Genomic DNA, 26508 nt, shown 5'->3' on the forward strand with positions numbered 1-26508 from the left:
GGAAAACAGTGCTTTGGCCATTGGATCCTTACAACAGTTTTCAACACCACCTAAACACAGTGCAGCTCTGGACACCACTTCAGCTCCAGTTAAGGCTCTTTTCCTGCTGTCTGGTATGTTTTTGCAAGTTTTTATTCTCATAACTAATCCTGTAGATTTGGGCTATTTTAGTTAATCTCAGCAGGCAGCTGGCACGTCTGAGCTGTTGGGGACATGCTGCAGCCACTCGAGGGCACCGTGTGGCTGTGACAGCAGCACTGCCGGGGCTGGCCCTGCCTGGAGGAGGGAGCACTGCAGGAAAGCTCGGCAGGAGGGGGGGTCCTCACCCTTCCTTGCCCACTACACAGGCCCAGTTCTTGTCCTGCAGGTGGGGAACTGTGAATTGCAGCCAGAATGATGAGTGAAAAAGTGCAATTTTTCTAAAGGAATACTGGTTTTAATCCTAAAACCAGCATTCAGCAATCTTGTGCCTAGGCTGGATTTACACTGTTCTAGTGTTAAATAAATGTTCTGCTTCAGGCAGAGACTTTCAGTCCCTCTAGAAATCCTATTAAAAAGAGGAAAAAGCTTCCATCAACATTATATTCATTTCTAGAGTGGGATTTAAACTTCTTAAACACTTTTGCAGTCCGAGGACAACCTCAGTGGGCACACAGGGCAGTGCAGCAGCTCTTCTGTACCCTGAACTAATGTCACACACAAGTGTTGTGCTGCAGAAGCTCTCAAGTCTGCAGCATTTTGTCCTCTGCTGTGTAAGTCAATTCCTCTCCAGTGACCATTTCCAACAGAGGGTGCAGGAAGGATCTATTTTAAAAAGTAATTATACAACTTGAAAAAAAAATACTGATTTTGCAAGCAACAAATGCTCAAGTTCTAAAATCTGATGGTCTGCAAATATTTTCTATATCCTTTGATATCCAGCTGCAGTACTTTTGTAGTCAGCCTGCTGCCTGAACTGTGCTGCTGTACCATCCTTGGGACACACCTGAGGGAGGGCTCTTGTGCCAGATTCAGGACTGTAGCGGCATTATGTGTTTTCAACAGGTCCTTCCCAGAAAAGTTGTGCTTCAGATAACCCAGCTCTGCTGGACACACAATATTTCTGCTGCCATGGCTACTTCAGTAGAAGCACAAGCTGAAAACTGCACAAGAGACTGGAATAATTTTGTCTTTCCGGGTTAGTCCAGTGGAAAAAAGCAGGACACTTGCTAATGGGACACAGAGGGAGTGATTAGCTCAGGGGAGCAGTAAGTGTTCTACATTTAAAATGTAGGGTAAGTATGTGGAACTCCCAAGCTTTGGAAAGAAAGATTATTAACTCTACCCCTTTGCAGCAGCCAGGTGAGCAGTGCCTGAGGACAGCCTCAGCCAAGGTGACAATAACTGGGCAGCAGCAGACACCTGCTGTCCCTGCAAAGGGCTCTGGGGGCTGAGGCTGCTCTGCCAACGGCAGCTTGGTGCCTGCTGAGCTCTTGCCTCACACTCAGGTTGTAACCATAATGCTGCTTTAAAAAGTTGGAAATTAACTCTGAAGAAACCAAAGTAACCAAAACTTGGTGTGTTTCTTTAGCAAAAGGGGATGAGGGAGAGAAGTTTCTATCTTCCAGACATGCCAAGCAAGCTCAGGCTCCTGCTTTACTACAGCTCTGCATGGACAAAGGAGGGGAGAAACTTATATATATATTTAAGGAATCACTGTTGTTACAGCCAAAAGAGGATGCAGGGATAAAAAACAATGCAATACAGATTGTATTGATACCTGGTACCTCTAACAAGGTCCTTCTTCCAGTGCTGTGAATTACTGACTCCCCAGTATTTGGTTATCTCCAGTACCACAGAGCTCAGGGAGATGCACAGGCCATGAGAATCGGGCAATGCATTTCCAAAGACTTTTAAGATGTATTCTAGTGACTGTCTTTGGATTAAATCAGGAATTCTGTCTTTCCTTTTGGCTTTAGCTGAGAGCTTTCACTATCCTTCAGATGCATGAGAGCTCAGGCACCCAAAGGGGCTTGAAAAATCAGTATAAAAATGTCTCCCCACAATAAAAAATGCCACAACCCTCCAGCAGTTGGCCCATTTCAAATCCAATCAGTCAAAGGTAGTTTGCAGCACTTACGGTGACACTGTCACAACAGGCTGAACAGAGTTTGGATAATTGTCACTGTTGGTTTGCACTGCTGGTAGGGCTCTTGTTGCTGTAATTGAGCAGCACTATTCTCTTCTCCCTCCCAATACAGGCTCCACACTATGCAAAGGGGCCCTAAGGAAAAGACTGGTTTATTTGAGGAAAACCCAATTCTTACAGCAAAGCTGACCTTTCCAGGGAGTTGTTTCAATGTACTATTCTGAGTAACAGGGTAAGAATTCATTTGGGGAATTTTAAAGAAAGGTCTCATCCAACATATTTCACAGCAATCACCCACATCCTCGGAGATCATATACATTCCCATCTATGGATAAAAGCCTCTTGCTGTAGAAAATTATTTGCCATTTCCTTCATGTCAGTAAGAAATCTGAAGGCACTACCTTTTGTTGGTATTTTCTGACTCCAGTTGTTTTTACAGGTGGGTGCATTACGTGAAGTGATGAGATTATCTATTTGTGTTTGACTTTCACATACTGAGACCTATTTAGTGTATCTTTAAAAGCAAAATGTCACTGCAAAAGATACAACACCAAAACATACCTGCTGCCTCCTGCCCCGAAGTCAGGCCTCTATTTGATAATGTATTGCTGAAAATTTCTTTGAGGACCAATACTTTTTGATCATGAGATTTCCCTATCCAGTCATGGACAAAGTTTGTGGCAATCTTTTGTTCATGCCTTCTACATTTAAAGCAGAAAATGTATTGGTCACTGATTTTATATATATATTTTGCTGTTGCTGTTGTTTTCACTCCAAAGCATCATTGTTTACAGGCAGTATGAATCCATGGCAAAGAAAACTTCTGGGTGTTTTTCTGTATCTTAACTTCTAAACTAAGTGAAAAGGCAAAGAAAACTGGAGAGATGGGGAATCATTACCTTGACCCAGTGCTAAAACCTCTCCAAATCCTCAGGGATCCAGGGTGACAAAATCACTTTCAGGAGAAGCAGCTGCAGCAGGAGGTCTGACAGAAAAACCAAAAGTTTGTTTAAAAATAAAACACAGACACGGAGCTACATGAACACGTATTTACTGCAAGTAGCTCTATGGAAAGCCAAGTCAGATAAATATAAACACTATACAGAGCTTCAAGCCAGTCTCCCAAAACCGCAAACGCGATGTGTTTTACAAAGAAAACAACAGAACAATATTTACAATGGAAGACAAAGCCAGATCAATCAGCCCAACTTTAAAACAGATCTGTGGAGCAGAAATAGCAAATATAATGAACAGTTTCAACCATATATGTTTTAGTTTGTACAGACAATAACTGTCCAATATCAAATTAAATTTACAGGACAAACATTGTTCTATCATTGGTATTTTCGTACTATACAGCAGCATAAACGGGTAGCTGGAAGGTAGTATATATAGTGATATGTTTTACATCATCTGAAAATGTTCTTCCAGCACAATACTGAATAAATTAGTTGCTGTAAACTAAGAGATTCAAAAAGATTGCATATTTATTATGCCGTACCTATTAGTATTTGTACCACTATACTTGAGGTTACCCATTTACTTATTTATTCAGCATGTATTAAATCAGTGCTGTATATTGTACAATGGCAGCCTCAGGGACTCTAATATGAAATAAGTATGTAACAAATTTCTTCAAAACAACCTTTTCCTTTCACATTAAATGTTTAGAACTATCTTCACCAAATTTTGATTTCTTAGAAAAGATGTAAAGCTTTATAAAAAGCTGTCTACGTATTGCATTATTCATTTATGAGACCAACCAACAGCTATATGGCAAGACAGTATCATGGTCTGTAAAAGTGGTCGTGTTTTTAATTCCTGTATGTTTAGCAGCAAGTAATTGTACCAACTGAAACTTCTCTTCCAGAATCAAAAACAGGTCTGTGCTTTTAAACCCTGTAGCAACAGTTTTTCCTGTCACTAGACACTGTGTAAACTGATTGGTACCATGTTTCCTAAAAAAACCCCACAACAATCACCTTGTATTTTAGTGACATGTACATTTCATTACTACTCAGAAATAGATCTGGGTACACGTCACTGAACAATCCAAGCTGACAGTGTCTGATTTGTTACACAAACTGTACCAGCAATGTGAAGGTTGGCTGTTGGAGTGAGGCAGCCTGGCCCATCCGTTGTACAATATACATGTGGAGGATTCCCAGCTGTGTGGTGCAGTACAGCATGAGGATTTGTGTACCACTTTGAAACCCTTTAGCAATCATCAGTGCCTTTTATAATCCATTGCATGTACCAATGACTAGTGTCATGCTCTTTTAAGTTCATAGCAGTGTTAAAAAGCTAAACTCATTTCAACCAAAAAAAAATTCAGTACAAGAGTAAAGCACTTAAATTGTAGAAAAATCAGGGCTTATTTTAAAAAATGTCAAATAGTCATTGTTCACATTTCTGTCAGTGGGATAAAGACAATAGATGAGCTAACATTTTACTTTATTTCTCCATTATGCCAGAAAGAAAGAACAAAAATAGTCCCAAATTAAAAGTGGGACTTTGGTTGAAAGTAAGATCAATTAGGGTGGTTTCCCTTTAAAAAGCTACAGCTGACAAGTCTAATGCAGAAGTCACAAACATTGGATACGACTCCGCAGTTCTCCATTCGAATCCATGAACAAAAACCTCATTTTACACAATTCATAATTATTAACAAGAACAAAAACAATCTACAAGACAACCAGCCCATTAATCCTACTTTGTACATACCAGAATTCTGAGCAAAAAAAAATTTCCGTTTAAGCTCTGACAGACACTTGACTGAAAAGCCTCTAGCCTATGCTCAAGAAATACCTCTTGTACCATAAAAGCAAAACCTTAAAAAAAAAAGAAAAAAAGGCAGAAGAGGTCTCTTTTTCGCAGACCCGTCCAGTCAACGGGTTCACCCCTCAAGCTAATGTGCACCTCTCCCTCCCTCCTTCTGCCCAGTCACCTGGAAAAATCCTGAACTGCCAAAGTATTTCTAAGCAATACATGTTTTAAGCTAACCACTTGTTAATGTACCAGAGAAGTAAAACCCATGTTAAACAGACAATCAGAAACCAGCTTTGACTTCTCAGAATATAAATTTTTTTAAAAAATTAACAAGAGAGGCAGGAAGAAGAAAGGGACATACAGGGATCTCCTATTAGCATTCACACTGCCTCCCAAATAGATATGACATGAAAGACCAAATTCCATCACCAAAGCACAGCTATGAAAAAACGTCAATTCAAATTAATTCAATTGTAGAGAGCCCGATGTCTGTGAAAAAAACTAATGAGAAGGATGTGTGTCTATGTCCGTGCTGGTGGAAATGAAAGTAGCCGGCTGGAGCTGAGCTTTGCTTCCAAAAGCACCACACAGTTTCTGGAGTCACCAGCAGAAAAGTCTTCTCTTCCAACAATGGTTTCCGTGGCAATGCAATCAGTCTAGAAAGAAGGGGGGGGGAAAAAAAGTTAGTGACATTTCAGTTGTAAGTTGTATCAGAGAAGAATGTTTTCTAGGGAGGAGAACACATGGAGCTTATCCACTGCAGGAGTGAGAGCTGCTGATTGCAGAACACAGGTCCTTCACAGAGGGAGGGGACACTCCCAGCTGCCAACCCTCCAGAGATCCTGAGGGAAGGAAGAACCATGGAGCCTGAAACAAGCACTGGAGAACCACTGCAGCCACAGTGACACGTGTACATGGGACAGGAACTGGGGCAGCAGCCAGCCCATGCTGGGACAGCCCATGCTGGGACAGCCCAAGGCTCAGAGCTCCCCTGCACTGTCCCCACTGCCCTGCCAGGACTGTGCAGCACAGAGAGCCCCAGCAGTGCCTCACCAGGTGTGACAGACCCTGCAGCCAACACTCCATTGCCAGCAGGGCACAGATGCAACACCAACATTCCTGCAGTGCCTCACCAGGTGTGACAGACCCTGCAGCCAACACTCCATTGCCAGCAGGGCACAGATGCAACACCAACACTCCTGCAGTGCCTGCTCCAAGCAGGGAGCAGCAAGTCCTGACAGCTGCGTGCCCTGTCCTCGGCTTTTCAGGAAAAAGCTTTATTTAGTTCTCATTAGAAACACCTCACAGCACACTCGTCCCTTTTTGAAGGAAGTCTCACTGAAAGGCAACACCCAAGTACAAAAGCACACAGCTACAGCCAGCTCCCTTCTTCAGGGGCTCCAAACTGACTGGAAAAGGCAGAAGTCCAAGTGCTTGCTAAAATGAGGGGCAAAAAAATACTCTTGTATTGCAGGAAGGTACAGATGGGCCACGAGGCACAAATGAAAACAGGAGGGAGCCTGCCCTCAAAGCACAACATCAGACTTGCAATTAACCATGCACATGCCAAAGTGAGAGCAACTCAGGAGTTTCCTGACATGGAAGACAAAGTGATGAAGGGCATGCAAATGCTTTCTGCAGTTACATGAACACAAATGAGGAACATATAAAAAGTCACTTTCCAGCTCTCTACAAAACACCTTCCGCTCTCAGCTGAGCCAACATGAACATCAATTTTCAGTCTGGAGGGCTACTGTGAATCACACTCTCCCAGCTGAGACAGACTGGAGACTCTTCCACCATTTCTGTCCTCTCAGGCAAGACTGAGGGCACTGTCCTCTGCCAGGCAGGTGTCTGTGCCCACCTTCTCTCAGGGTTGGAGGTACATACCTGCAGGATGTTTCCCTGCAGTGCAGTGAAGAAGGAAACAGCCAGCTGCTCTCATTGAGTAACGAGTGCAAGAGATTTAGGCTCAAGAAAACAACAGATACAGAAATGTCAGCCACTTTTTCCCTCAAAGCCACACAGTGCCAGCTCTCTCCCTGTTCTGGGAGCTGCCTGAGCTGCAATATGGGAACACTTCATTACACAGCACAGCAATGGCAGCACAGACCCCTGGAACTGAGGAAGGGGTCTCAGGGCTTAATCCTGCCCATGCTCTTCTGGTGGGTCACAAGGACATCAGCCACATCTCACTGCTGAAGATCTCATAGCTCTTCCTTGCCTCTACTCCAAGGATATGCTAAAGAAAAGATGACCATGTAAAGAACAAGCATTATGTGTACTAATGCAAACCTGTATGGTTACTTACAAACCAATCATGAGGCATGCACACACCAACTCCACCCTGTGCTAAAGAAATTCTGACTTCTGTCCAGCTAAAAGTACTCTCCCTCTGAAAGAAATAAGAAAGCTAAAAAAACAGAAAAAAGACCAAAGCTCAGCTGAGCAGCCCTGCCCCATCCCAGCACTCAGCAAGGGCTGCCTGTGGCTCCAGAGACAGAGGAACAAAGGCAATGGCAGGGCTGGCAGCAGTGTGGAAGTATAGAGGGGTGCTTCCACTTCAGGAGAAACTCCCTTTTAATCCTACACAGCCCTCACCAAGGTGCAGGCTGCTGTGTTTCATTTTTAAAATATTTCAGTCATTTCAAAAATACAGCAACTTAGTTCTCCTCAATTAAAGGAAGAAACAGCCAAAATACACCCACAACTTGAGAATTTCCATTTGTGTTATTTCACAGACATCATAAGATCACTACAAAAAGCTATTGCTTGGAACACACAGAGCATGATGTGGTCAGCAATGGTTTTGTTTTCACAAAAGCCAACTGAAGCTATTATTTCTGAAATAATTTTCCTCTTCAGAAAAATGTTTTGTTGTAAGACCAAAGAATGAAAATATGCACCACAGCTTGCAATGAATCACACCTCAGTGATGCATGCAAGTCAAACATTAAAACAGTTAAAGCTTCTATATTAAACTTATACTCAATAAAAATTAACTTTACCAGCAACCCCCCACCCTTTCCTTGCTGTGGACCTGTAAGCTCACATAAAAGGAACTTCAAAAACTGTCTCTGCTTTTGTCAGGACATTTTTCCTCCACGCCTTCCACACAAGACACACCTGAAAGCTGTTTAACAAGTTATTCTAATCTCTCCAAGCACATCCCCAAAACATTTTGAAGAGCAAAGGCCCAGTTGCTTGAATCAGACAATCCCATATGGCAGAACTCAGTATTTACACCTAAAGTGTTTTGAAAATTTTCATAAACTAATGCCAAAATACATTTAAGATATTTGGAGGGGAAGGGGAAGGGCTTATGAGCAAAAAAAACCCAAGCCTGCTTAAATCCTGAATTTAATTCTCTGAAGCAGCATGGCAACCAATTCTAAAGCAAGAGCATCAGGTAACTCTGGGAAGGACCTCAAACAGCACAGATTAATTGATCAGAAACCAGAAGAAAGCCTGGCACCTCCCTGCAGCATCTCCTCTTCCAAAACTCTGCACATCCTAAACAAGAGCTCATTAATTTCCTGCCTCCATGATTAGAAACTACACTTCAACATGTTTCTTCTCCATTTTTAAGGTAAAACAGAATCGTGTGAACTGTAAATAAACATAAGCGAGTTTCACATAATCACCTACAAGCTGGTGTCATTCCATAAAGCCCTGAGTCTTCCATACATGGAGCTATTGGTTGTCACCACTTCTCTAATCCCCTTATTAAAGCTGGAAATTGCAATATTGCAGTTAGGGCAGTACAGCTGGCTGGTGTCCTGAGTCATCAGTACTTTTTTGGTATGAAAGTATCAAGTGTATGTATATATATATATATATATATATATATATATATATATCACATTTATCATATATCTTTTCTCAGACAGAAAAGGCTAAGAGCAACTTGTGAAACTTGACCACATAAAAGAAAAATATTTCATCTGAAATCTAAGAGGAGACCGAAGTCTTGCAAGATCCCTCCCACAAAGTGCTGCAGCCACCACCATTCCCAAGGGCCACCTCAGGGGTCCAGCCAAAGGCCCACAGGTCACCCAGCAGGAACCTCCAGCATCCCAGAAATGCCCTGGCACAGCAGTGGAGGCTGCAGCCAGGGCTGAGTGGGGTCTGCAGCCCAGCCCAAGGCAGCTGTGCAGTCAGTGACAGAGCACAGCCCTGGCAGGATTCCCAAACCCCCATCCCTGGAGCTGGGCTGGGTCACGGGGCCTTATTTTCAGAGTTTGCAAAAGAACTTGCACATGAAGCTTCTTGATGGTTCTCTCCCACACCTGAACTGCTTCCATTTTTTCATTAACCAGTTGGTGAAGGAAACCTAATGAGGCCATGCAGTGCTTGAAGAAAACAGCAGTGCTTCTGTGAAGCCGAATAATCTTATTTCAGTCTCAATGTAAGACTCCTTAGACATCAATTTCCTATGTTAATAGTACAGATATGAGAACTGCTGATCAACAATAAAAACCAGATTAACACTTCATACCAGATCCCATATGAATGGATTTAACTCAGCACTGACTGAACAGTAAAGGAAGCTGACAGAAAATGGGATGAAGAAACTCTTCTATAAGATAAACAAATTATGGGATGTGAACTAGCAGAGACAAGAGGGACATTCTCACAGAGTAACCCAGCATTCCCCTGAAGTTCCCAAACACAAATGTCACCAAGTAAAGCTTGGTAGCCAGATCAGACAGAACTTTTTGCAGTGTAAACACACAGCTGTTCCTGGACAGTCACAAGCTCTTCTAAGAAAATCTACAGTCAAAAAAAAATATATATATCTGATAACTGATCATGACAACAAACAAGCAGCAAATAAACCTCTGCAAAAAACCTTTCAAGGCAGCCCAGAAATATACTACTCTAAGTAGTTTTCATTGCATTGCACCCTACACTGGGCTTTTCTATCCAAACTTCAGCTCTATTAATAGATTTTGCACAAAAGCTTCAGCCTTTATTCAAAATTGAGCTCTACTGCTTCAGACTATTGCCAATAATACAAACTCAACTTCTTATCAATATTTAATATGGAAAACAAGTCTAGACAGCATCCAAACATTTTCAAAGTTCATCACACCAAATACAGAAGCAGAGTTTGGAAAACTGAAGCAACATTCTCTTCATTACACAATTCCATTTAAATTCATCAGTTTAAGATGGGATCAGATTATAAAACTACAGGCAGCTGTCTGAATTTTGCTGATGAACAATCAGAGGAAAAGGATCACAAGGCAGAAGAGAAACTAAGGGGCAAATATTTAAAGCAGGGTGGCAGCATTGCTGAAAGATGTTCTATTTTAAATTAAGGAACACACTGAGAAAGCACTCTGCAAGTTTTCTATGCAAAAATCACATAGTTTTATAAAAATTAGGGGCAGAGATATAAATCAGCTGTAATTCATTAGATGCAAACCCAGTGTGTTCCACTTGAAAATGTATGAGATGAGAATATACAGAATTTACACTTCATTTCCTCTGAATTATCAAGGCCATACAAGTCAGGACACTTTGAAACATACTGAGAGGTTCTGAGAACACAGCAGACATACCCTAATTCTCTCAAAGAAATCCATCCTAAATAATACCTGTTCTTACAGGAAAGGCTTTTACTGACATAATTCTGCAATTGATTCCTAAAAGGATAAAAGCTTTGCTTACAGAAGATATTAATTTAAGATAATTAAATTATTAAAATCTCCATGTCAAAGACTAAGACAGCTTAATGCTTTCTGGAGAACATTGCTGAAGTTCTCCATTTCCTGAACTTCAGGTTAGGGGGAAATCAGAATTAATCTGATTTATGCAGATCAAAAGCAGCAGAGCAGCCCTAGACATTTTGCACACAGCCACACAATATTCCTGTTGTTCAGGAAAGCACTAAACCCAGCGCAACCTCAGGACACAATGTGGCATCCAAAGCATTTTGTGCAGCAGCCAGGCTGGGGCAGGAGCACAGCAGTGAATTCTACATGGAGCTCTCCCATGGCAGGCAGGCCAGGGAGGGCTCATTTGCCCAAACACTTTCTTCACAAATTAGTGAAAATTTTTCTTTTGCTCCAAATTTTACCAAATCCAGATTCTATCCCATGCCATTATCCTATTTCTGGGAATTCTTATTTTAATGGCATAGCTTTAGACCTTGCTAGAGGCAAGCAGAGTTACTTGAGAGAAGCCAAATTTCTTAATTTGCACCTGGCAGACACCAAGTCTACAAATACAAATCAAAACCTGACCCACTTGCTGCATCCCTCACATGTGAGTTACAGTGCCTGGGTGACCCAAACAAGGCCCTGACACACAGACATCCTCATCTGGCAAGCTCTTCACCTACCTGCTGCCCACCAAGCACATACTCCATGTACTTTCTCCAGCCAAAAACAGACTAATGATGCTCAAAATCAGCTAACTAACATATGCTGAACCTATAATTTTACTGACTTTCCACAAGCAAAAAAAAGCACAAAATTTGGTTAAAGAAAACCCTGCTGCATGACCCACTTTTCACTGGGTAAACTACTTAAACACAGCAATTGGTAACAATATCCCAGAATTGTTCATTCAAAACATGGGTTTGCTACTATTAGTGCTCAGCAATTTTACAAGCTAAAAACCTCTCCCATGCTTTCAGATAATTTCTCCTCACTTAGCAGAAATGCCTTATCTCTTGCAACAGTGGCTTCTTTTCCTGTTGGAATAAACAGCAGGGCTGTTTCTAGGAAGGCTGTATGCACACTCCCTAATGTCATCTCTGCTGCTGATACTATTCCTAGAATTAGTAAACTTGCCTGCAGTTTTGGCAGAGGTCTAATACCAACTCAAATTGCACTGGACAGCTTGACAAGAAGTTGTTGGAGACTTTTTTGAGTTTGTTTGTTTGGAGGTTTTAAACTAAATTTCTATTACAATATAACACAACAACACTAAAAATTTACTGTTTTCCACCTCAAAATACACATTTCAAAACTTCAGATTTTTATGTTGCAAAAGAATCAAAAAAAAAAAGGTTTTGCTTTTGAAAAAGCATTCTCTCAGCAAGTGTGTGACTTACTGCACCTGACCTGAACCACAGAAAATATGGGTAAATTTTAGCCAAAAAAAACCAAAGTTGTTTGTGTGGCTTCTGAGAATACCACCTGCTGCAATTCCCTCTGCTCCCGTGACAAAGGTCAGGAGCCCTGAGTGCCAACAGAGAGGAATATTTCCTGTCTGTGCTCTTGCTGCAAAGTGGGCATTATGAACTGTCTGGAAACAAACAGGAGAGAAATGAGCCACAGCAAACACCTCTGTGCACACAGCCCTACAAACAGGAGAGAAACCAGCCACAGCAAACACCTCTGTGCACACAGCCCTGCCTCCTGCATCCAGAAAGGACTTGGAATATTGGAAACTTTCAGTAGTGCAGAGAGAACTCCTGCAAGGTGTGACACAACTTCCCAGTGAGGAACAGACTGGTAACAAGAACCCTTCAGCCTGCAGAGAACATAACAGGAAATTTTAAAAGCCCAGATTACAGCACAGGTCCACACTGCATGTGGTACAACACTCTGGACAAGCCTAAGGCACAGAGGGCACAGCATCTACACAATCCTAAGTGGCCTGGAGAAAAAAGATAAGATTTGTTATCTCTTCCTCTGCACAAACCAGGGGCTGCCAAACTAAGCTGGTGCAGAGCAGGGTCCAAAATGCACAGAGGACTGCAGGCAGCATGTCCTGATGGACTGGGGGCTGCTGGGGATACAAGGAGTTTACACAGGATCAGAGAGAGATTGGAAAAGTACTTGGATTAAAGAATTATAAAACAGACTTGAATTATAAAACAGACAAACCTCATTGGGCCCAAGAAATCCCCCAAGCTGGGAAAAAAAAAAAAAAAAGAAAATCAGAGGCTTGGGTGTGTGTTTGTGGGAGGTATTGTACACACATTATACACACCTGCCCTGCTCTTCCTCTGCTGGGTAGTGTCTGCTTGCAGGCACAGGTCTGGGGCTGGAGTGAGCCAAACTGCTCTTAGGAACACAAGCAAGAGAAAGGGCAGGGTCACTCATGACTAATGAAACAGCTCCCCACCTTCCAAACCACCTTTCCCAAAACTTCCTTTCTACATGAGTTTCACCTGTTGCAATTCATCCCTTCCCTCTTCTCAACCACTTTAGACCTCAACACCTGCAAGTATTCAGCACCACCTTTTTCTTTCACCTCTAGTGCCATAACTGATTGTCAAAGGCAAAAGTTACTACACAGCCAAATACCTACACAGTTACACACCTGTGCAGGCTCATGTGTGCCAGCACAGAAAAATAAACAGATCTTTGCTATCAGTCACTCTCTGCTATCACACAGAGCAGTGGCACGCATCAATTTTTTACATTTCCTAATTTCTACATTATTGACTCTCCATTAATATTAGGACACCCCAAAGCCTGACTCACACAGGAGTGGAAAAGAAAGGTTCAGATTGGACTGCCTGTGTGAAGCAACATCTTCTCAAACCTCAGGACATGCCCAAGAGCCAAGGATTGCACTTTCAGCTTCCAGGAGCAGTTTGGGAGCTGACAAGGACAGAGTTAAACTGACTCTAAACACAGACAACATTTAATCAACAGTGTCCAACTCTTGTTTAGGGTCTGCCTTATGGAACACATCAACATTAATACTTCAATCACTCATAACCTCAACAGTGAATCAAGCCTTGATGCTGCCACCACTTCCAGATTTACCCACAACCACTGCAGCATTGGTTCAACCTGATCTACAGACACAGAAATAAAGGCACTTTCTGCAGTGAAAGTGACTGTGCTGCACTCCAGCCTCTACAGGTGTCACTCCTGCAGCTGACAGCACCCAGCAGCAATGAGCAGGTCCCATGCAGACCCAGAGATGGGCTCCAAATGCTCTGGGACATTGGTTACAAATCCTAAAGGTGACTATCTTCCAAGCCCCACTGTGCCTTCTCTCCAATGCTAGAATAGAAGACTGCCTGAAACTCAGAGATGCCACCTAAAAACACCCCAAGAACAAGCTAGTAGTAATGGCAAGGCAGTTCCACCAGCTTGGCTGCTTCTGGAGGAAAGTCTCCCCAAGAACAGAGGCCCCAGTCCTCAGACACCACATTATCTGCCCAGGGATGCTGCAGTGGGTGGTCCTGTGTTCTGGTATGCGTACCTGCTCACACCAAATCTACCAGCCACGGGTCTGCAGGAAAATTAACTTACAGAAAGGAAAAATAAATAAAAACAGGAAAAAAAATCACATTCTACATCTAAAAGGGAGAAGTAAACACTGGGACGTGTTCCTAACTAAGAGATACATGTTGGCCCACATTCCTCTTACCAAGATTAATATCCTGGCCAGTGTTCTGACATTCACCTCATCCTTTTCAAGTCATTTAAACCATTACAACACTGCCTTCCCTTGCTCCCTGCCATGTGCATACCCTTCCAAGTGCCTACACCAGCTTCCTCTCCTATAACCACTCTCAGCAGCCTTTTATCTCTTCCAGGCTCTTATCTGGACTCTGCCAATGGCAGCAGCCTTGATCTCTTATCTTCCTCTCCACCCCAGCACATTAGGTTTCATCCATCTCTTTAGTTTCATCTTTAAATTGTAAGCTCCTTAGGAGAGGGACCAACACATTTACATTTGTGGCACCATATGGGGACCTTCATCCTGTCTACCTGTTCAGGTTCCACAACAAGTAGAGATCCTGTCTGGAGGTACATGCTTTCATGAACACACTGTTGTAATAATGTCTGAATGACCTCAAGATCAAATCTGTTCGTTTTTTCAGCTCATTTCTAACTGATTTCCTGTTCATCACAATCTGCAATTTAAAAACATCTTGTTCTACAAACACCTAAACACAAATCCCACCCACCCCAAAAAAATCACACAGTGAAATATAGACAAAAAAGGCCTCCCAAAGCATTTCACACAAAATTTCAAACAAAAAACAAATGTTGTTATGGAGCAATGTACTACTGGAAAAGCAAAGAGCTTACAAACTGTTCTAACAGATAACTAAAGATTCAAAATAATTCCATACAGGAAACAGAAATGCCAGCACCTGTCAATAGCCTGAACAGGGGTTTCATACAAATGACCTATCCCACAGCCCACAAGAAAAGCTCTGCTTGGGCTGGTATGCAATCAGGACATATTTATCCATGATACAACATCTGCTTCACTGTCACTAAGAACTTCCCAAACTCCTGCTAGCCTAAGAGATCTGGGTAACAAGAAGCACTAGTTTCCAAAAAATCCTTCAGGTTCAAGCTATCCAGCAGGAAAAAAAGTTACATGGTTAATTCATCTGGTCAACAAGAACCTAAACAAAAAAGCAAACTGGGTCAGCATGAGTACAGGAACAGAATCACACTATTCCCTGTGGAAGGAGAATATCCCTCAACAGTGCCTCAATAAATTCAGAAACCAATTTTAATAGGTTTTTTGCAGCCCTTTTAATATTACTTCCTACAATTTTCAGAAGAAAAAAAAAAGGCATTTTGATATTCTCCATCTTTCTGCAAAATTCTGTTCTAATAAAAAAGGAACCTTCCTCCAAGTAGGCAGCATATTTATCAGCCTTTCATACCCTAGCAAAAAGGAAGTACTATTCTTATCTATTTATGCCCTAAATAATAATTCAGTTTGGTATTTATAGAAGTTCATAACATACATATACTATGCAGTGAATACAACCCCTATTTACCTTTAGTAGTAATTTATTAAAGTTTTCAGTTTCCTTGAGTCACATTAAATTGTATCTTTACCTTGGAATTACAGCCAAATCTTAACTATAGTAATTTCAGTATAAGCCACTTCTTTCAAACACCCTCTCTTCTTGGAAGAATAAAAAAGATTAGACCTCACACTTAACTCACGAGTCACTGGCACAGAAAACACATGTATACACACAGGTGCAGTCTCAATGGTTTGCATCCAACCATAGATCTAAATCAACAGAAAAATAATGTCTGGAAACAAGCAAAAGCAACCTCTGGCCCTTAAGATACAGCTCATGGCTTGAAGAGGGCAGAAAATTCTTGCTAAGTCTACTAACCCTGTTGCTCCTGGGGTAATGCTTCACCTGAAGCAAAATCTCCACAAATCCAAACACTTAAATATGTTCAAGATCATTTAGATAAGATACTTAGGAACACCTCTGAAATGCCTTTGATGAGTCAGGCTCATTTACCTTTGTCTTCCCACTGCCCTCAAGTATGTCAGAAATCCCTTCCTGACCACAGCTCTGCCTCTCAAGTAAATCATAACCCATCCCTAAGCTTGAGTGACCTTCACAGAGTTGCAGGTCTTGATTAAAACTGGAACACACTTCTCCATTTTTCCCTTGTCACTGCCTAAACCTGCAAGACAACAGTGCACCCTGTGCAACTTGTATTCTCATAGGATTGTTGAGAATATTTAGAACATGAACTGAAAAAAGTTAAAGAGCAAATTTTCAGGGTGGACCATCAAGCAGCTCTCCAGCCAAGTTACTGCACACCATTTAAGGTTGTGTTGTAAGACAACAAGCCATTTTAAAGAGAAAACAGCAGTAACAGTACATCCTCAGGCTCCAGAGTTTGACTCTCTCACACCTGCCTTCCAGTTTTATCACTCCATTTTCCTTTGAGCTGAAGAATGCCACATTTGATCACAACAGTAGCTAAAATAGAACTCTGGAATTTGTTTCCTTCTTCAGCTCAGAAAAACAAACTTGTTAGTGCAATCAACAGAATTCAGCAAGGTTTTGGGAGCACCACAGACCCACAAACAGAGCACACACACACCAAGGTACAACACAGTACTATAAGCTCTTTTTAGTACCACCCAAAACCTCAAGGTATAAATCCTCCCCCGAGCAATCAAAATGACGAAAACGTATTAAAGATCCTTTCATAAAAAAAAGACCATATGCAGAGAAAAGCAAACCCAAACTCTACCTACTGCTAACATACCACTGGACATACAAAAACCCCAAAGAAATACCTAGTGACAAACCAGCCCAGTAATCACATGCTGGAACACAGCCTCTGGAAAGACCAAAGAGCGCTGCCCACCCTCTGCAGCTCCAACCTGCTGCCCCAGCAACAGGGGAACAAGGGGCCCTCAGACACCAAGGAAGGAGGGGAAAATGTGAAGCTGTAGAGGGAAGAGTGAAAGGGTAATAATGCATTTAAGATTTCAACAGAAGACTTTAAAATAAAAACCAAAAGAAACCCAAAAACAACCACAAAAAGCACTCTGAACCCATGGTGGATTACTCCCAGACCTCCCTGCATCCTGCAGCCAATGCTTTCACCTACTAGACAGCTACAAGGGAAAGGTTTTAGACTTCCAAAAAGACAAATGTCATCATCAGCTGCAACTATGGATCTGAAGTCTGGAAAGCTGATTTCCAGAAGTATTTCAACACTGATTCCAAGTAAGCATTCTCTTTCAGTGGCAGGGGAACATTCTTGTCTCAGACTTTCTCACCAAAGTACCAGTAAAACTGAACTGATTCTTGGTCAAATATGTCATAATTAACTCACTCCCACGCCACATGGCAAAAATCTGTTCTGCCTTCAGCAGCTCACATACTACTCAAGAAGAAATTACTCAGGGTATTTTTAAGCATAGCTGCAAGTTACCCAATATTATTAAAGTGGCATCTGTTACAGCAAGATTTAAATGGTTTGAGTTGTTTGGGTATTTTTAAGAATTATTATCCCAGCACTACTTCAAAGATGTAGGATACACAGCAGCATTTGGATGTGCTGCAGTAGAGTTCGCCGAATTATTTTTAAATGGGCTCCTGCCTTAAGTATTCTGCCAATACAGAAGAGCCTCAGTTTGAAACAAACTTTAAACCACTACTTAGAAACCCAAAACGAGTGGTTATTTGCTTCATAGCCCATAAACTGTAATTTACTATATTAGTAATAGCTAAAACTTTCAGCTTCTGAATTTCTTAAAGTATATACTGTTCCTTATATTCTTTCAGATTTTGCATTTGAAATATGCAAGTTACCAGAAAGGATTTGGACAATTTGAAACATAAGTTTTGCTTTACAGCTGTTGTTGTTTTCCTTCCTCTCAGCTTCCCAAAGTATACACAGCACTCTCACCCGGTCTGGAACAGGAGAGATTCAAAAGGTGAGGAACAATTATGTTATAATCCTGCACTTCACAGAACATCTTAAATAATAGCATAGTGCTAGAATATCAGGTAAGCACCACAGAGTAGCAGATAAGATTGAAGAGTGGGTGTAAAATAGCTGAGCTGCTATTAAGCTGAACATTACATTTACTCTAAACAGCAACAGGTTTTAGAGTCCAGGGTATCTTTGAAGGTATAATATTTCTAATTAAGACTGAAGAAACTTGTATAATACAGGACTCATTATGCATTTTATTACTGCCCATTCTCATTATCCTGCTTAGTTTCTACAAGGTCCAATAACAAGGTATACATTAGCTAAGCCCTGTTTGAAGTAGCTTTAGTGTTCTGTACTCCTAGCACAAAATGTCATGACTCAGATTCATGTAATCAAAACTGCAAACCACTTGCTTCAATATTGTGTAACAATTTCATGATGAAATTGTTTTGCTAATGACCTCCTTAAACTGCAAGCATTGAAAATCAGTATCTTATATGCTTATTATCATTATCAACTAAAACCTGAGCTCAGCTTTGCCTAAGCCCCTAAAAAAAGTTTAATAACAAGTCAGGCCTAGTTACCATTCCACGTTTGTGCCCTCCCCCTCCTCCATACATGTCATGAATGGAGAAGGGGAAAACAAAAAGTTTGATTCACATCAGTGAACCTGAACCAAAAGTAGTTTGGGTATCACAATGAGGGAGCAGTGATGCACTGGAAATCACTCCCCCACCCTCGGCAGCTTGGGGAACACAGCTGAGTCACAGAACACAATATGCCACTTAAGCAAACAAAAACAAAAAGCAAACAGTCCAAAGCTGGGAAGTGTTTTCTTCCACTAAAACTGTGGTTCAGGGAGAAGAGATGAAGTTCTCTACCTGTCAGAATTTTATACAGATGGGATAGCTCCTTTCTAGGAAGTTAAGGGTAAATACATCTGCTAAATATTTTCCTTAAGAATGGATTTACCTACCAGAGCACTTTTTCAGGCAGAGAGACTGAAAAAGTGAGATGCAGTAAGAAAGACAGCATACAGTTCTGCTAAGTTTTAAAAATATAAGTATTAAAAATATAAATTACCTAAAGGCATACTACATCTCTTCAGGAGACAAGAGGTTTAAGACTGAAGCTTTATTTTCACTACTTATTGGAATCTGAAAATGTTTTTCTGGATTACAGAAAACTTCTTAAATATTAAAATAAAAGCTTTATTACCATAGAAACCAATAAGCTGTTTAAAGAATACAGACTCCTAAAACTGTGCTTGCTCAGAGACATGATTTCATATGTGAAAATAAACAGCTTTCCTTATAATCAAGAGTTTTAAGTCATTCCTGAAAAACAGACATACACCACCAATTTGCAGAACTAAATTCAAGTCTGGTAAGCTGCTTTTAGCCTGGACTATTCCAAAATCTGTTCACCCTTCATGAGCCCCTACAAGTGATAAGTGTCCACACCCCATCTACCCTCCTGCTATACACCAGAAATATTTTACACTGCCTTCACAGAAGACTGTTAGGCCTTGTATAATTTTGTGTTTCTCATTAGGACCATAAAGCTGTTTGATTTCCTGGCAAAGCCCATGCTTTTTGCACAGAACTGTTTCTGCCTCCTTTTAATGCATTTCATTTCCAGAAAACTTCAATTCCCAACAAAAGCCAGCAGCTGTTATGCCTCTCACTCCTCTGCAATTTGTAATAGGGAAGGAAAAAACCCCAAGTACAGGGCTGTAGATACTTTGCTGCAGCAACAGCAAGCAAAATGCTTATCATAAACACAATTTTTAAACACAGTATCTCTTGTAAAATATTTTTCAATGTAGTATTTACAATACAGCTAAAAGGAAAATATATTTGTTCTTTTTTCATCCTAATTATGTAAAAAAAATACTTTATAATACAGATTTTAGTCATATGAGGGGAATAAGAACAAGTTTAAAATTCTGCTGGTTTTGGAGGTGCTTTAAAAAAAAAACATGAAAAAACAAACACAAATTAGCTGCAGCAATCAGTGTGCCTCTGACTGCAGATTTAGCAGACAAATCTTTGAAGTGCTGAAAGACTGACTTTGGAAGAAAGCACTTCTTGGACTGGCAACTTTCAACGTCTTCTAAATTTGATTCCAACCAACAAAACAAAGCAGAGGAAAAAAAACCACTAAGGCAAACCACACATTTCTGAGCAGCCCCAAGCAGTGCTGCCAGACTCTGAATGGCATGCGAGCTGAGTCAGGCTTCTACTTTCCACTAGTAAAAGCTACATAATTTTAAGCTCCTGCAATACCTTCTACCTTTAGAAACTTCGTTTTAAATCAAAACTAGAAAAAAAAATCCTTTCAGCATTCAAGATTGTAACTAAATATATTAAAAATGTAAAAGTCAGCAGCAGCCTGCCCCCTTACTGCTTTATCTGTGGACAGAGTAGACCAGTATCAACGTCCAACCATGATTAAATATTTCCTCCTGGTAACCAACAATTACTGACTATATGTACATTTGCAAAGAGGGGAAAGCATCATTTCCAACAAAAATGGTTTTCTACCAGAGAGTGAATGACTGTAAGGAGTTCAGTGGGTCACTGGCACCAAAGCCATGACTGTTCCTGCAGAGTTCCAGCACAGCACTCACAGACACGGCTGCTCAGCCGGGGGACATGCAGTGACACCACTGATCACTGGCTTTGCTCCCACCGTGAGAGCTTATCACATCAACAGGACTGCCCCTCCTCTTCCCATACTCTTCCTCCCCACCTGCAACACCTTTATGTTTATGCACACTTCAAACTGCATTACCTTACCGCTGGGACAGACACTGAGAGCCTGAAAGGCAGCAGCCTCCCCCAGCAGGTCTCAGACCTTGAAGCCACTGCTCAGAGCCTGCTCTTCCTCAGCCACAGGCATCCCTCACCTGCTACACAAAAGGCACATCCCAGGGAAAGGTGACAGCTCAGCTGAGCCCTAGGTGGTGAATGTGAAGGCCATGAGCTGCCTGATCCCCCCTCCACACTGGTCAGCCAAGTTCTCAGGCTTCTCCAGAGAACACAAAGATGCTGTGGGGACCAAAGCTCAAAAGCAGCCACCAAACCTTCAAGGGAAAAACTTCTGTTTACATAAGATTCAGCTAAATAAATCTGAGCAGATTTGCACATTAAAAAAAGCTGTAATATGTATTTCAACTACATTAAAAAGAAACATTAAATATATTTAAGCCTCCAATTTAGGGGTCTAAACCAAATTTAGCCATTTTGAGGTCTTAAATAACAAAAATTTCAGTTCAGGAAAAAAAAATGAAGAGTCATCTAGTTCCAAGAAGGGAAAAACAGCTAAACAGAAGCGAAGAAAAGAGCTACTATAACCTCAGGACAAGAATTCACAACATGAAATACCATTAATGCTTATGCTAGCAACATTAATTAAAGGGAAAAAAAAAAAAGGCAGACGACAGTTTGGTAACACCCCTGACTGCCTAGAAGAGACACATAAATGCTTTAGGCCAAGGACCACATCCCCTCTCACTGCTGTTCAGCGGTTCAGATGCTGCACTACAACAAAACTGGTTGTACTAGAATAACACAGGAGATTATAAAAAGCATTTACCCCACTCTGAAGACAGCACTAAGCAGACAATCTAATTCCTATGGTTAAGCAAGCATGAAAGGAAAGTGCTTTTAAAGTTACAAACCTTTTCTTGCATTACACTTCAGCCCATCTGATCTGCTGAAATCTATGCTTACATAAGCTCCACTGTCCAAACCTGAAGTACCATTTTGGAGATGGCAAGCTGGCGCTGTAGTACTCGCCTCACAGCTTAGAGGGTCATCACGTAAATTCAGAGCAATGTAGTTTAAGCCATTCTGAAATCCAGTTGAGGTATCCCTGGACATTTTGTTTTCCTGACCATCAGAAATGTTTTCATCCGGTTTCAACCAAACGTTGTCGAATGAGGCAGAGCTGTGTCTTTTGCTACTGTCAGTAAAGAAAGAGGCTGAGGTGGTCACAGTCCCAGCAGAAGAGAACGTCTCAGAACTGTGTCTCCTCCTGCCTTGAGGGTCAGCTCGAATCACCTTCGGTCCTATAGGAGGGTCAGAGCTAGGGACAGAGAAGCTACTGCTACCAGCATATCGATCAACAATGCAGAGTCTATTAACGATGGAAGAAGGACTGTCCATCTTTCCAGCACTGTCAGATTCAGTGGCAAATGGCCTTGGTGGTGTGGCTGCCATGTTGAATGTCATCTCAGTGTAGTCATCAGTCCTGTTACTTGCCGTGCTAACGCATGCAGCACCAAATGAAAGCCTGGCATAGTCAGAGTTTGGTTGGTTTCTAGGAATACTGGAGCTTGCATAAATTGAAATATCTGTCAGAGAGTTCGACAGTTCCTTCGCTGCTTTCGGTGACTGCACATCCAAGTCAACACTCATGTAATCAGAGAGAGGTGACTGCCTGTGGTCACTGCTTGAGCCCAGAGATGATGGAGATCCTTCTGCAGATAAGGAATAGGGCGTGTTACTCGCCTTCTCATTAAAATCAATATTGATGTATTCACCAGGGCTGGCTGGCTCGGGTGGGACTGTGCGATCGTACATCCTGGGGATGGTGTTACTCCCTCTCGTGCCGAGGGGCAGACGCGTGGGCCTGGCAGCCCTGCTCTGCCCGAGTCCTTCATCAGAACCCTTCAACGTCGGCAATTTAGAGATGCCATTAGCCAGAGTCTCACTGCTGACCCCCTTTACGTTTTCTGGTGCACCATACAAGAGTTTTCCAGGTGAAGACATTGGAACATATTCACTGTGGTCACCATTTTGTCCTGATAACGCCTTAAAGCTTCGGGGCAAAGAAAAATATGAACTAAAACCTTTGGAAACAGAAGCAGTATGAATATAATTTGAATCACCAGGGTGCTTTGGAACTGAATTGCCAGGTGACATATCCATGTACTCGTTGTTTACAATCTTCTCATTACTTCCTTTAGAAGCAAATCCAGTCAAAGGACTTCGTACAGGTGAAGAGCTGCCCTTTGGAAACATCATCATATAGCCTCGGGAGTCGACCTGAGATGGTGACCAGGAATTGTTAATCTGTTTTGGAACAGACATGCTTTTAGGAGTCATTGGCAAATAATTGCTGGTGCTGGATAGAGAAGATGCAACTCCCGGCATCATTGGCATGTACCCATCATCCCTGGCTTTACTCCTGCTTTGGTTACACATGGAATCAAGGTTAGTGTCACTGTACTCCAATTCATGGTTATCTTTCAATTTTGGTGTTTCAGAGTAAAGTAATCGTCCATGATTTCCTGCAGAATCTTCATCCAACAAAGCTGTAGTTTGCGTTGTCTTCTGCTGCACTGCCACAGAATTTGGCTTTGTTAGAGAGTAAGCTCTTTTCCTGAAGCATTTCTCAGCCTCCATATAATCATCTCTTGAGCCATCATCCCCCTGTTGCTTATTCATGGACATGTACTCACTCAGACAGTTCTCCTCTCTGATAGGTGGTGTGTTTCCCAGGGAATCTGGTGTATTACTCCTCACTCTAAAGTACCTGAAATCTCCAGGGCTGGAGCCATACTCATCAGAAGAGATGAATCCCCCATCACTTGGGGAACCACAAACAGACGAGCTAGAAGGCCTGGTCAGCATGTCCGAAGCAGAACCATGGCCACTGCTGGAAGAAACACTGATGGGACTTGTGGTAGAGGGAAAATGAGAAACAGGCAGCGAAGCAGACCTGGTGTGGTAAGATGAGCTGAAAGCGGCTCTCACGTACCTTCCACTCCCTTCTTGCCGGCCCAGATTCATCCTTGCAGTATTCAGGTGTATCAGGCTCCCAGTCACTGACCTAAAAGGTCTAGTCATGGTTCCCTCTCCTTCACTGGAAGTTCTGAAGCGATAGGAGTTGTTGCTTTTGGTGGTAGGAGGAGTGCCTCCAACAACGCTCTCAGTTCTAGATCTTCTCTGCAAGCCTGTCTGGCTGGGGGGTAGGTTGCCCAAGTGCCTTCTGGTGGTGATGAAGGATATGGGATTGGTACCGCTGCCACCACCAGAAGACTGGCTCTTGCTTCGGGGCCTGAACTCTGCAAAGGCCTTTAGAGCTTTCATCGTATCCAGAAAAGTCTCGTGCATATTTTGGGCAACAACCGAATCATCCACTTGCATCCAGAGCTCCCCAGGCCCAATAGAGGCAGATCTGCCCACTTCAATGAAGAAGAAGTTCTCTGAGTGTCCGCAGCGGCGAATGTTCATAAGCTGCAAGTGAACAGAGGGCACCTCCGAGTTCAGCTTGACAAGGTGGATGGCCTTGCTGGAGAGGCACAACCTGTACACTCCAGTGAGGTTTTTCGTTTGTCCCAAGCCTTTGGGCTTCACATTGACCTGCCACACCTCCTTGAACACGGTGCCAGGCCTCAGGGTGGCCCCGTAGTGCTCATCATCCTCATCCACCTGCTGATCGGCATGGTCCTCCTGCTCCAGGAAGCCCCTCTTGCTCTGATTCATGAGCTCGCTGATGGCCTGGTACCAGGCCTCCTGCTCGGCTTCGTTCTCGGCCAGCATGGCGAAGTACTCGTCCTTGGTGTACAGGGCGATGATGTGCTTGTGCTTAGCGTCGGCGCGGCGGCTCACGGTGAAGCACTGGTACAGGGGGATGACCCGCTTGGGCGGGGGGCAGCACAGCGCGGCCGCCCCGCCGGCCCCCGCCGCCCGCAGGCTGCTCTTGAACTTCTTCTCGCTGTCATAGTACTCCAGGCGGGCGGGGGCCAGGTGGCTCTCGGCCCGCAGGACGAAGTAACGCTTGTGCCCGTGCTTCTGCTTCCGCAGGTACCCGCATTTCCTCACGTCCTCGCCGGCGCCGCGGCCCGCCGGGGGGGGCTGCCCGCCGCGGCCCGCCGAGGGAACGGCCCGGCCGGGCAAGGGGGCGGCCTCGGGCGCCGGGCACAGCGAGGCGCTGGGCGAGCGCCGCAGCAGCAGCAGCAGGTGGTGCGGCTGAGGGGACGGGCAGCGCCCGCCCTCGCCCGCCGCCGGCTCCCCCTCGCCCGCCGCCGCGCCGAGCACGCCGGGCTCCTGCTGGGGCGCGGCTCCGCCTCCCGTGTGCCGGGCGCCCGGCTCCTCCTCGCCGCCGCCGCCGGCCGGGCCATTCATCCCGCTCGCCATCTTAGGGGCCACGCAGGGTCTGGTGCCGCCGGGGACGCGGCACAGGGCGGGCAGCGGGAATCCGCGCTCACCGGAGAAGCGCCCCGTGCATGGGAAGCGGGCGGTGCCTCCTGCGCCCCCAGCCCGATCCGCGCTCCCCCCGGTTGCTCCGGCCACTCGCACTCACGGGCGGCGGCGGCGGCACCGCGGCGAAAACATCACGTGACTCCGCGGAGGGCGGGGCGGCGGCGGGCGGGGCGCCCGGCGCGCGGGGCGAGGGGGCAGCGGCGAGCCGACCGGGCCGCGCGCCAGAGTGGCAGTGGCAGAGCCAATAGGAAACGGCAGTCCTTAGGCAGCGAGCCAATCAGCGGGCGGCGCAAGGAGGAGAGGCGGGCTTCGCTGCGCCCTGCCCGGAGAGGCGGGGCTATGAAGGACGGACAACACGGCGGGCCAATGGGAGGCGGCGGCCGCCCCGGGCTGGCCGCGATCTGCAGGGGTGTTTCCTGTGCTGGGGAAAGAGGCGGGGCCGACCGTGATTGGCAGGAGTGTTGAGCGGTCGGTCCGATAGCCAATCCGCGCCTCACACACACAGACGGGGGAGGCAAGGCGGGGGAGCTGTGTATTCGGCGGCGAGAGTAAGGGGGAAGGAGGGGCACTGAGAAGATGGGCAGGCCGTTTGCCTAATCAGCGCAAAGCCCCGGCTGACGAACACTACCGGCTGACGTTGCCTTCGCCCAGTTCCTTTGGGGCGGGGCCCGCCCCTAGCGCGCGGAGCTGGCGGCGGCTGCCATTGGCCGGGGGGGAGGGCGCGCGGGGGGGTTGGGGGCGGAGCTCTCGCCGCAGAGGAAGTAAACAACTCGCCAGCGCGAGCCGCCGGTGCGAAGGCGGGCGGCGTGAGGGGCTGCGCGTGACTCCCCTCAGGGCGCCATGTCCGACCCCGGGACTCTGCCTCAGTCGCCCTCACGGACCCCACAGATCTTCTCAGCCTCCAGAACCGACTCACAATACCCACAGACTCTGTCATAGCCCCCACACAGCCCCTCAAAAACGTCAAAGACTTACAGCCCCTCTCAAAGCCCTCACATTCTCTCATAGCCTCCTCAGAATCCTAACAAGCCCCCACAGCACCCTCAGAACCCTCACAGCCCTTTCATGCCCCGCTTCCTGCGCTGGCAGAGGCAGCGCGGTGTTGGTGACGTGCAGTGGGTTGTTTATTTTCGAATCGCTGCTGTGTCACCCTTGTCTCGGTGCGGGATCGCCCGCCGCCAGTCGCGGTGGGTGACAATCCGCGTTACTCCCGTGACCGCTGTGCGATCATTGCCTG

General features: G+C 44.3%; 1 protein-coding gene across 1 annotated transcript; it reads right to left on the minus strand.

Moving 5' to 3' along the window:
• Nucleotides 1-3163: 3163 nt before the first annotated feature.
• Nucleotides 3164-25361, minus strand: IRS4 (insulin receptor substrate 4). Its single transcript, XM_059483149.1, has 2 exons — nt 21740-25361; nt 3164-5553 (listed from the first exon to the last, which is right to left on the minus strand). The coding sequence occupies exons 1-2, from the start codon at nt 25203-25205 to the stop codon at nt 5549-5551; spliced, it is 3471 nt and encodes a 1156-aa protein (XP_059339132.1). The 5' UTR covers nt 25206-25361; the 3' UTR covers nt 3164-5548.
• Between the last annotated feature and the right edge of the window lie 1147 nt (nt 25362-26508).

The sequence above is a fragment of the Ammospiza nelsoni genome, chromosome 15, assembly GCF_027579445.1.
Source record: "Ammospiza nelsoni isolate bAmmNel1 chromosome 15, bAmmNel1.pri, whole genome shotgun sequence".
Lineage (NCBI taxonomy): Eukaryota > Metazoa > Chordata > Aves > Passeriformes > Passerellidae > Ammospiza > Ammospiza nelsoni.

Coding starts and splice junctions, on each gene's coding strand:
- IRS4 (XM_059483149.1), bottom strand. CDS start 25,205: ATGGCGAGCGGGATGAATGGCCCGGCCGGCGGCGGCGGCGAGGAGGAG.